Raw genomic sequence first — 12,787 nt, forward strand, 5'->3', positions numbered from 1 at the left:
ACTGATGATATCACAATCGTGTGGGGGGCCTTGGGGATATTTTGATTCAGATTCTTCCAAAAGCACCAAATTTGGCACAGATGTTGTCCATACCATACTTAATCAAATTTTCCCGGGCGCCAAGATACATGCCCTGCGGGGCCGCCATATTACAATCATAAATGATACCACTTTTTAGGGGTTTTCTGGGTCGTAGAATCTGATTCTGATGTTATTTCAATTATTTGAGGTCAAGTTTACCCCTCAAAGTTAGCATAAAAGGTCATTTTGGGGTCAAATCCGGTTCTCAAGATAAACCACTTTTTGTGTGGCCAATAGGTGGCGCTGTGCCAAATTACATGAATTTCGCACTGCACTGTGTCGAGTTCCCCTCAGCACACTCCCCAAAGTTGAAGTCGATCTGACGAATGGTTCTTGAGATAAGCATCCAGAGACTTACGCACATCCACTGGTTGGTGCTGAGCTCAACTGTACTAGACAGGAAAATAAACGAAAAAAGGGCTCGCAACACAAGTTTCTGGTAGCTCCCGTGGCAGACATTTATTGGGACAAACAGTTTCGGCCTAACTCGGGCCTTCGTCAGTGTCAATTGAAAAATACATTTGCAAAGGAAGTGCTTAAATAGCATTTTCATGGGTCTTTGTCTCCGCCTAGTGGTGTGGAGGCAGACCCAGGTACAATCTTCAAAAGTTTCACAAAGCATAAATCACATTCTAAGGGAAAGGAAAAAGGTAGCAGAACCTATCTGAATGAACATACAATAGCTCCACACAGCAATCACTGCACGCTAATATGCACAACATATTTTAGAATATATTTTTTTGAACATATTCAACATATTTTTAGACATATTTTTTATATAGAAATGGACGCTGTCAATCAGCTCGGCCCTCTAAGTATCTCACAGAGAACATTCATCCATGCAGTCTTGTATCAAAAGGAAATAAAAGGCAAAAAAACAACTGGAAAATGAGTACAGCACAGAGGTCTCACAAGTAAGGCCTGACATCAAAGTCCTCATTGAGTCCAATAGGTGCCATGGTGCCCAAAAAGTCAATCCACCATAATTCTCTCTTTAGAAGGAGATTGTCCATGTTCCCCCCGCGTCTAGGGGCCATAACATGTTCAATGCCCACATATCTGAGTTGGGAGACATTGTGGTGTGCTTGCGTGAAATGAACGGCTACTGAGCTTTTTACATCACAGTTTCTGATTGTACTGCGGTGCGCTGCTATCCGTGTCTTAAGAGCCCTTGACGTTTTGCCCACGTAGGATTTCCCACAGGGACAGGTGAGCATGTAAATAACATTGGTAGTTGTGCAAGATATCTTTCCTCTGATTTTAATCGTTTTTCCTGTTGTTGGATGGTTAAAAACGTTGCATTTTGTTGTAAAATGGCACTGTGTACAAGCTCCACAACGTCTGTTGCCATCAGGTAGATCATCTAAGAAAGTGTGGGGTTTCTTAGGGGTTAAGTCAGAATGCACAATTTGATCTCCAATGTTTGGTGGTCTCTTATATACTATCCGTGGGGCAGTATTGAATAGACCTCTCAGAGCCGGATCTGTATCTAAGAGGTGCCAGTGTTTCTTTATTATTTTTTCGAATTGTTTTCCCAGAGGTAAATACTGTATGATACAGTTAACTGGTTGTAGAGTGTTCTTTTTTTGAGAGGGGAGCAGACACTCCTCCTGGCTTTTTGAGGACACCTTTGATGCTGCTTTCTCGATGACAGGCTCCGAGTAGCCTCTTGTTTTGAACATACTTTTAAGGGTGTGACTTTGTTTGTGAAAAGAGGCCTCCGTGCTGCACACTCTCCTGATTCTATGGAATTGACTGATAGGCAGGCTGTTTTTTAGGGGGGTGGGATGGAATGAGTCCGCCCTAAGTAATGAGTTTCTATGGCAGCTTTTCCTGTACAGATCTGTTTGAAAAGAAGCTCCTTCCTTAATTATCTTAATGTCCAGGAAGTTCACTTGATGTTGATCGTACTCTATGGTGAACTTGAGGTTTTCATTCTGGGCATTTAGAATTGAAAAGAACTGTAGCAGAGTAGATTCATCTCCCGTCCAAAGTAAACAGATATCGTCAATATATCTTTTCCACATTTTTATGTATGGCAAAAGCACATTTTTTTGTGGATTTAACACAAAGTCCTGTTCAAATAATCCCACATAAATGTTGGCAATGGCCATTGCCAACATTTATGTGGGATTATTAAGGTAATTAAGGAAGGAGCTTCTTTTCAAACAGATCTGTACAGGAAAAGCTGCCATAGAAACTCATTACTTAGGGCGGACTCATTCCATCCCACCCCCCTAAAAAACAGCCTGCCTATCAGTCAATTCCATAGAATCAGGAGAGTGTGCAGCACGGAGGCCTCTTTTCACAAACAAAGTCACACCCTTAAAAGTATGTTCAAAACAAGAGGCTACTCGGAGCCTGTCATCGAGAAAGCAGCATCAAAGGTGTCCTTAAAAAGCCAGGAGGAGTGTCTGCTCCCCTCTCAAAAAAAGAACACTCTACAACCAGTTAACTGTATCATACAGTATTCACCTCTGGGAAAACAATTCGAAAAAATAATAAAGAAACACTGGCACCTCTTAGATACAGATCCGGCTCTGAGCGGTCTATTCAATACTGCCCCACGGATAGTATATAAGAGACCACCAAACATTGGAGATCAAATTGTGCATTCTGACTTAACCCCTAAGAAACCCCACACTTTCTTAGATGATCTACCTGATGGCAACAGACGTTGTGGAGCTTGTACACAGTGCCATTTTACAACAAAATGCAACGTTTTTAACCATCCAACAACAGGAAAAACGATTAAAATCAGAGGAAAGATATCTTGCACAACTACCAATGTTATTTACATGCTCACCTGTCCCTGTGGGAAATCCTACGTGGGCAAAACGTCAAGGGCTCTTAAGACACGGATAGCAGAGCACCGCAGTACAATCAGAAACTGTGATGTAAAAAGCTCAGTAGCCGTTCATTTCACGCAAGCACACCACAATGTCTCCCAACTCAGATATGTGGGCATTGAACATGTTATGGCCCCTAGACGCGGGGGAAACATGGACAATCTCCTTCTAAAGAGAGAATTATGGTGGATTGACTTTTTGGGCACCATGGCACCTACTGGACTCAATGAGGACTTTGATGTTAGGCCTTACTTGTGAGACCTCTGTGCTGTACTCATTTTCTAGTTGTTTTTTGCCTTTTATTTCCTTTTGATACAAGACTGCATGGATGAATATTCTCTGTGAGATACTTAGAGGGCCGAGCTGATTGACAGCGTCCATTTCTATATAAAAAATATGTCTAAAAAAATATGTTGAATATGTTCAAAAAAATATATTCTAAAATATGTTGTGCATATTAGCGTGCAGTGATTGCTGTGTGGAGCTATTGTATGTTCATTCAGATAGGTTCTGCTACCTTTTTCCTTTCCCTTAGAATGTGATTTATGCTTTGTGAAACTTTTGAAGATTGTACCTGGGTCTGCCTCCACACCACTAGGCGGAGACAAAGACCCATGAAAATGCTATTTAAGCACTTCCTTTGCAAATGTATTTTTCAATTGACACTGACGAAGGCCCGAGTTAGGCCGAAACTGTTTGTCCCAATAAATGTCTGCCACGGGAGCTACCAAAAACTTGTGTTGCGAGCCCTTTTTTCGTTTGGTTCTTGAGATAAACCACATTCTCTATGTTGCCAGTAGGTGGCGCTATGCTGAATTGCACAAAAACAGGGCACTGCACTGCACAATAGGGCACACTCCCAAAGTTTGAAGTCGATCCGACCAAGGTCCTCGATGGCATGCAGCAGATGATGCTCATCCATAAGCAGTGGTGGAAATGGCCAGGTTTTACTCTGGGAACCCTACTTACACAGGATGCGGGTTCCCGGAAGTGGTGTTCCCCTAGAGCAGAGGTTCTCAAATGTTTTTCTCTGGTCTTCTGTTGCTTGTCAAAGCAGGTCATTTTACTCCATGTTGCCCTCTAGAGTCTGGCTTCAACTTTCCTCGCCAACCTCTCGGAAATCATGGTAACCATGATGATCCAAACTGTTCTTTTGAACATATATATTCGTTAACCAGGCTCGGATGTAGGCTACGCTGTTCAAGTGGTGAATCATTGGCGTCTAGCCGTCTTGTACTTATAAACGGCATCACAGTTCTTCTTGCAATGAACAATGTCGTCTTTTAACTCGAAATGGTCCCAAACAAAACTTTGCTTCGCTCACTTCATTTCCTCGTTTGGATGAGTGCTGCTGTTGCAGTTCTCACGCAGCAAGCCCAGTGAGACCACGCCCATAGTCCCACCCAGAGGTCCTCTGTTCAGATGTCTCATAGTCCCACCCAGAGGTCCTCTGTTCAGATGTCTCATAGTCCCACCCAGAGGTCCTCTGTTCAGATGTCTCATAGCCCCACCCAGAGGTCCTCTGTTCAGATGTCTCATAGCCCCACCCTGAGGTCCTCTGTTCAGATGTCTCATAGTCCCACCCAGAGGTCCTCTGTTCAGATGTCTCATAGCCCCACCCAGAGGTCCTCTGTTCAGATGTCTCATAGTCCCACCCAGAGGTCCTCTGTTCAGATGTCTCATAGTCCCACCCAGAGGTCCTCTGTTCAGATGTCTCATAGTCCCACCCAGAGGTCCTCTGTTCAGATGTCTCATAGCCCCACCCAGAGGTCCTCTGTTCAGATGTCTCATAGCCCCACCCAGAGGTCCTCTGTTCAGATGTCTCATAGTCCCACCCAGAGGTCCTCTGTTCAGATGTCTCATAGCCCCACCCAGAGGTCCTCTGTTCAGATGTCTCATAGTCCCACCCAGAGGTCCTCTGTTCAGATGTCTCATAGCCCCACCCAGAGGTCCTCTGTTCAGATGTCTCATAGCCCCACCCAGAGGTCCTCTGTTCAGATGTCTCATAGCCCCACCCAGAGGTCCTCTGTTCAGATGTCTCATAGTCCCACCCAGAGGTCCTCTGTTCAGATGTCTCATAGTCCCACCCAGAGGTCCTCTGTTCAGATGTCTCATAGTCCCACCCAGAGGTCCTCTGTTCAGATGTCTCATAGCCCCACCCAGAGGTCCTCTGTTCAGATGTCTCATAGCCCCACCCAGAGGTCCTCTGTTCAGATGTCTCATAGCCCCACCCTGAGGTCCTCTGTTCAGATGTCTCATAGTCCCACCCAGAGGTCCTCTGTTCAGATGTCTCATAGTCCCACCCAGAGGTCCTCTGTTCAGATGTCTCATAGCCCCACCCAGAGGTCCTCTGTTCAGATGTCTCATAGTCCCACCCAGAGGTCCTCTGTTCAGATGTCTCATAGTCCCACCCAGAGGTCCTCTGTTCAGATGTCTCATAGCCCCACCCAGAGGTCCTCTGTTCAGATGTCTCATAGCCCCACCCAGAGGTCCTCTGTTCAGATGTCCCATAGCCCCACCCTGAGGTCCTCTGTTCAGATGTCTCATAGTCCCATTGCGCCCAGACGGTTTTCACCAGAGCGCAACCCCACAGCACTTCCTTTTTCTCAGCATTCGGCAAACTGCAGAAATATTCACTCGACATCGTTACTTTTGTTTTCGCCGCTCAGCTGTATAGACGGTTTTCACGGAATGGTCAGTCCTGCACTTGAATGTTTTTTTTCCGTTCATGTCCATAGCAAACACTGCAACAGGAAGTGAGCGGGGGTTCAATTTAGAATGTTTTTGTTGTCAAGTTAAAACCGTCTATACTGTAGTTTCAGCACATTAGGCCTATTTGATTTGATTAAAAAAATATATAAAAAAATCGATAAAAATCCCACATGATCGAATCAATTCCTTAACGATCAATATGATCGTATTGATCGTACGAATACAATCAACATCCCTATTTGCCAAGGTATGTTTTCACATACTAGGAATTTGTCTTGGTGTGGTTGGTGCTCATTAACATTGATAAGAACAAATATACAAGACATAAACAAATAAAATATAAAGGGTCTAAAGAGATTATAAAATATGATAAGGGGATTCAGATTTTAACAGATATAGATAGTATTAACAGATATAAACAGGATTAACAGAGTATAAACAAACTTGCCAGCTAGGTGAGGTAGCGTTTGCAGTTTACATATCATGTACAGTGTCAGGGTGCATCACAGATAGCAAAAGTAAGTGAGCTTGTGTTGACATGGTTTGCAGATAAGTGACAGTCAGAGTAATAACATATGTACAGTGATAAGGTGCATGATATAGCAGCAGTAGTAACACAATATGTACAGTGGAAAGGTGCCCAATAGTAGCAGCAGAGTAATGAGCTTTAGTATTGCACATGGGGTTACAGGTATTGACAGAGAAGCATGTTGTGCATTTAGCAGGATTTGAGGGACAGTGAGGTGTCAGACTGTGTGTGTGTGTGTGTGTGTGTGTGTGTGTGTGTGTGTGTGTGTGTGTGTGTGTGAGGTCAGTGGGGGAAAGGGGGGGGGGGGGTTGTTGTTGGTGGGCTCCCCTGTGGATGTGTGGCAGACACACACAGAGTCAATGGGGGGCAGGGGGCTTGTTGGAGAGCTTCACAGCCATGTGGTAGAAGCTGCTAAGACGGCGTGAGGTTTCTTCCCGGATGGAAGTCTTTGAAACAGGTGGTGGCCGGGGTGGGAGGGGTCCTTGATGATCTTTTCAGCTCTCTTCCTGGTTCTGGAGTGGTACAGATCCAGCAGAGACGGCACGGCAGGTTGCAGCCGATGGTTTTCTCGGCTGCTTGGATGATCCGTTGCAGTCTGGTTCTGTCCTTGGTGGTGGAGGCGGCGAAGCAGACAGTGATGGATGAGGTGAGGATGGACTCCACGATGGCCGTGTAGAACTGGACCAATGTTTTCTGTGGCAGTTTGTGTTTCCTTAGCTGCCGCAGGAAGAACAACCTCTGATGGGCCTTTTTTGTGATGGCGGTGATGTTGTCCTCCCACCTGAGGTCCTGGGAGATTATGGTTCCTAGGAACCTGAATGACTCCGTCCTCAGTGTTGACTGGGGAGTCGCACATGATGAGGGGAGCGGTTGCTGCTGGGCTCCTCCTGAAATCCACAACGATCTCTACAGTTTTTAGAGCGTTCAGCTCCAGATGGTTTGGGCTGCACCAGGTGGTCAGGCAGTCCACTTCCTTCATGTAGGCGGATTCGTCTCTGTTGGTGATTAACCCAATGAGGGTTGTGTGTCATCCGCTTACTTCGGGAGTTTGACCGACGGGTGACTGGAGATGCAGCCGTTTGTGTAGTAGAGGAAGGGTGGAGGAGAGAGCACGCAGCCTTGCGGAGCTCCAGCGCTGATGGTCCGAGACTCAGAGACAAGCTTGCCCAGCCGTGCGTACTGCTTCCTGTCTGTCAAGAAGTCAATGATCCACCTGCCCGTGGGCTCGGGCACGTTCAGCTGGGACACCTTGTCTAATATTGTTTTATTATATTTGTCATTATACTGCTTTTTAAAACTAAAAAGATAAAATAACATTTTACTTACTGCCTTTTACTTTGGTATAACCTCATCCTTTTGAGGTATTACAGGCTGTGGGGGTCATGAACGTTACACCACCCATAAATGGAGAGGTAAACTTTCAATAGAATAGAAATAGAAAATAAGAATAATATTGGAGTTGCTTTCGTGCTGGAGGCGTGTGAGTGTGTGGGACGAGGCAGCTTGTACCTGGTGGATTGTTTCTTCGATGGGCGTAGGGGTCTTCTGGCTCAGCGAAAACACTGGAGGCCATCTTGTCTTTCCGGACTGGGGGTTTCTCCTCATCTGTGCCGAAAGAAATGTTGGAGCCGCCGCCTGGAGGGCGCAAAACCCTGAAATATGACAAGAGAGAGAGAGAGAACAGTGCAGATTGGTGAGTAAGAATTAAAAAGCATATGTGGACTGTGTTGACTTATGTTTCTGGAGATGGGCAGCTTCTACTCTATTGAGATTTATTAATGAAAATATGAAATATATTATATACATATATATATATATAGCGAACCTGATGAAGCACTTTGTGAAACGCGTTGTTCGCCTTGTTTCCTGTTTTTAATGTAGCCTAAAAGTTAATAAAGTGTCTATTTTCCTACCCTGGTGTGCGCTGGAGAACTTATTTTTTACTCATATATATATATATATATATATATATATATATACATACAGGGTGTGAGTTGTACTGCATTGTTTCAAACAGTGCAATGAGTAGATTAGGTGAAATGATTAGAACTCACTTGATAAGTGTGCTCATAAGAAATGAGTCATATATCAGTCATTGTGGATGGATATCCTACTTTGGACAAGTTCAAAACCATTCTCTCGCTTTAGCTTTCCCTGAAACGAGCTCACATCTTTGAAAACAGCCCTCCTCTTCTTGTGTTGCAATACAGCAGATTTCCCATGAGGTGGCGGACAGAAAGACACATGCCAGCAGTGGTCTCTCGTTTGAACAGTAATGATACCGTCACACAATTCATGTAGTAGTAATGATTAATGATGTTACAATACTATACATAACACTAAATAGACAATATTATTTTTAGTTAGCACTGGGTTTTTCCTATTGCTTTAGCTGTGCCTCTCTTGGCAAATGGCATCTCTCTCTCTCTGTATGAAAAAATAGCTCACGGTAATGTCAACTCTGTGTGTCTGTGTGTGTGACAGCTATGAAATGGTCCTCACGTCAGTCTGAATCAAAGGCCATACACACAGGGGCAGATGAGTGTCTGTCTACTCTACCCCACTGCAAGTCCACGGGGCCCCACCCATCTACACCACAAGCTGCTGCTGGCTGTCGAATATGACAGATCCGAGTGCCTCACCGTGGATCCTATTACTACTGTAGGTGCACTTTGGTTTTCAAACAATACGAAAAGAAGACTAAACGTTAATGAAATCTGGAGAATGCAAAAAAAACACATGCACGCAACCACGAGCCATGCGGCGTCCAATGCACCTCGCCTACGCTTGCTAACGTTAGTTGCATCCGAGAGGAGAATGGTCCATCTCCATCCAGACACAAACGGGAAGGTGTGGTGGCGAGCTGCATACTAGCATCATCACGGCACGCTTTGAAACCATCGACGAGATTATGTTAGCGGTTAAATTAACCCAATGACCAGAGGTCAAAACGAATATGTCTTTGACGTAAACCTACTCAATAGTTGAGGTTTCTATATGACGCCGGAGTAGCTTCATGGTGGCTAACGGTGTAACAGAACTGTCTGAATGGCGTGTTTTACCTGGAACTGCTTTTGGAACCGGGTTCCATCCCCTGAAATGTCGTGGTCGTCGTCATTTTTTTTGCACAAAGGAGTCGTAAAAGATTTATAAATCTGACAAGGTCAAACAATTGCTGCGAATTAGTTTCATAACCAGTATTTCACCACAACATCATTGTCTAACGTTAGCCCAGCCGGTGGCGCTTGCTAATTCATCAACCTGCTGCAAACGCTACTGTCTGCCTGCCTGGACCGGAGTCTGGACCAGTGTCAAGCGCGACAGAAATTCAAATACTTCCTGTCGCGCCTTTTCAAAATAAAACCGAATCGCCTTCCTGTACAAAAAAAACTGTTGCGACGTTTTCGATTAATAAAAGATAGCAACGTGAGAATAAAAAAACTATATTAGACGACAATGTTGTTATACACTCCAATACTTGTGCAAAATCGATTTTTTTTAACAATGAAATATTTGAAGTCAAATCAACTTACTTCCTGTCTTGCTCTGCTATCTGTGGTTAGTTTGACGCAGCTCGTCTGGCGACCTAACCAAACCAACGTGGAGAGGGCGTTTCTAGAGCGCCCTCTGCCACAAGTGAGCGGCTCTGTCTCATTGGTTCCAGGCATTTCAATCATGTGTGTGATCAGGCCCGTATCTAGAGTGAGGATACTGCAGTGGCGTGCCTGACCAAGTTGGTGCCCTAGGCAAGATTTTTGCTGGTGCCCCCCCCCCTCCCCCCTCCCCCAAAGAAAATATAATTAAAATTATATCGCAGCTAATCCACCACTGCAGTGCAGGCTCAGAATGGCCCTTCCCCAGTGGCGCTGGAAGTACTGTTAGGTAGGGGGTGCTGTAAGGAAGGAACTCTCGGCGCTGCCCTTGCGGGCAGCGCCAAAGAAAATTTGACGTTTTTTGGACTTTCATCCATATTTAGAAGAATATTTAATTTTAAATTAACATTAGGATTATACTGTTGTGATGTCATTATTCAGTATCTTCTCCTTTTCTCACTCACTTTCATGTAAGCACCTGCTCTCCCTTTAGTCGTTTTACACTACAACAGACAGCAACACAGGCATAAACACTGAACTTATTATTATGGAAAACCAGATTATGATGAAAATCAAACACTTTTGAAGAGAGAGTGTATGAAATAAGATTAGAGCTGGGAAGCACAAACTGTTTTTTAATGCATCTTGTTGGTGCTATAAACACAAGACAGCCAAACATCCAACAATTTCGAAAATCCCATTTCTTGCCACTAGGGGGTGCTGCAGCACCCTCAGCACCCACCTTCCAGCTCCCTTCCCCCACTCTGGGAAAAAGCTCTGAGCAGGTAGAAGGGGGCGCGGCCGCGCAGGGGGTGGGGTGGTATGGATTAGGGACCATGGTGAAAGTGCTGCAGCCCAGGCAGCCAGAAAGGCAGAATTAGAAAAATGATTTCACTATTATTTAAAGACTTAAGACGTTGTGCTGCTTATTTTTTGTCTACTATTGTAAAATAATTGTAGGCCTATTATCATGAAAAAGTATTTGTAAAAAAAAAAAAAAAAAAAAATTTACCCTCTCTGGCGCCCCTAACGACTCAAGCGCCCTTAGCATTTGCCTAGTTCGCCTAATGGACGGCACGCCACTGGGATACTGGGTGGGCAATTGAAAATTTTGGGGGGGGCAATGAAAATAGCCATACCAAAAAAAAACTCGCCAAAAATGTGCCTAACTTTGGAACATTATTGCCGACAAGCTAGTATGGGGGTCATCTCGCCATTCCGAAGTGTCGGCATTCCGATCATTGACTTCTATGCTTTCGGAGAGGCGGCCCTTTTTATCTCCAAAAAAGGTTTAGCCATTGTGAAAGATATTAGGTCCGCCTTTACGACATAGCATCTTGAGTTATTTAGCCTACAGGGGTGGGAGAGGTTAGGTTCTGGGGGAGGTTAGGTTTAGGCGTGGGGGTGGGAGAGGTTAGGTTTAGGGTCTGCAGGAGGTTAGGTTTAGGCATGGGGGGTGGGAGAGGTTAGGTTTAGACGTGAGGGCTGGGAGAGGTTAGCTCCAGCTGGTCCCCCGGGTTAGGGTTCTTTCGCAATGGCGAGACAGATCTCCATTCCGACAATTTTGTCGGAATGACGGTATTTCGGAGTGCCGACATTTCGGAATGCGTGTCCCCGCTAGTATGCCATACAGTAGCTGGTACCAGGTCTGTTTTTAGCCTGTTACATCTTTGGCGGTAGGTTGCCCAAAGGTTCTCGGTTTGGGGATGGGGATTAAGTTGCATTATATTCTAACACTAAACTGTTCCACTAGGTGTCCACATTGTGCTGTGGGTAACCTAAGTATGAACTTTCACTCAGGGGACAGGCCAATGTTTACAAAACTCCTATTATTAAAACTATTTGCAAACTATGTACATACAAACTAACTAACAAACTAACTATATGCAGACTGTCTGCTATTTTCCTCCTTTCTGACTCCTGATGTTGTCTTGCCTCTGCTCTTTTCTGTTTTTTCCCCATGATCTTCAAGAAACTCTCTCCTGGGGAAGGTCCTGCCAATTTTGGTCTGTGACCTAGTGACCATTCCGTGTCTGCCAGGCGGTTGTCGCCTGCTGGCTGCTGCTCTTGGCCTTTCAGTTTTGGCCTGTATTTTTTGAGCGGCCTGGATGCCTTGTGCATCTGCCAGTGTCATTCAGTTATGTGACTCATTTTCTAGATTCCCGCAAGCACATGAAGCACCTATCACCAGTAAGGATCTGTTGGCCTTGAGCAAGGCAGTAATACTATTTACACAACTGTTATTATATTCACTAGACTTTTAGTCTTAAAAGTTAAAAGAAAACAACTTTGAAAGCAGATTGATTTACCATAAAAATTAAAAACATCCTTCATCCATAATTTCAATAATCAACTCCATAAGTTATTTTCATTGGATGACCTTATTGCTCAAATCAAATTAAAGACTAGTGCAGTGAGACTTAACCATAGCTAAAAACTCTTTGCCATTTAGCCTTCAAACCCATATTTACAAGACTTTTAGTCTTATGTTTGAATAAGACTGAAACTGAAATCAACTATCAAACTGAAATTAAAACTTTGAAAGCAGAATGACTTTGTTACACTAACAAATAAGTAACAATCCTTCATCCATAGTTTAAAATAATCAACTCCATAATATTCTTTTCATTGGATGAGCTTATTTCTCAAATCAAATTAAAGCTATAACTACTGTTAGGTGCCCTAAACTAACCCAGTGGTCTCCAACTTTCGGGGTCGCGACCCTAAGTGCGGTCACCTGGAATTCAAAAAGGGAGATAAAAAAAATAAAATAAAAAAATTTGGGTGGGCAAGATTAATTTTTGGGTGGGAATAGCCCACCCCTGCCCCCCTTAGAATCGGCCCTGTGTGTGATTGGACAGCCAGCTTGTCCAAATCCAAACTAAAACTACGGTACATCAATTCAAGGTTTTTCATTGTCTTTTCATCTTTGATGAACCATGGAACATAACTGTCAAGGGTTAACACATTTATGCATCTTTCATCATCTAGTTAACTGCTCATGCTCAACTGACAATATGTGT

General features: G+C 44.2%; 1 protein-coding gene across 1 annotated transcript in view; it reads right to left on the reverse strand.

The window, feature by feature from the left end:
• jpt1a (Jupiter microtubule associated homolog 1a) overlaps positions 1 to 9,355 on the reverse strand; it is a gene marked incomplete at its 3' end in the record, with an annotated part of 31,410 nt that extends 22,055 nt beyond the window's left edge. Inside the window, exons 1-2 of the mRNA XM_083655580.1 lie at positions 9,234 to 9,355; positions 7,681 to 7,823 (exon numbers count right to left, since the gene is read on the reverse strand). Of these exons, the coding sequence (XP_083511706.1) occupies positions 7,681 to 7,823; positions 9,234 to 9,289 (199 nt within the window). The 5' untranslated portion in view covers positions 9,290 to 9,355. The remainder of the gene's footprint in view (positions 1 to 7,680; positions 7,824 to 9,233) is intronic.
• Between the last annotated feature and the right edge of the window lie 3,432 nt (positions 9,356 to 12,787).

Source organism: Poromitra crassiceps (genome assembly GCF_964638095.1).
Source record: "Poromitra crassiceps genome assembly, chromosome: 19".
Lineage (NCBI taxonomy): Eukaryota > Metazoa > Chordata > Actinopteri > Beryciformes > Melamphaidae > Poromitra > Poromitra crassiceps.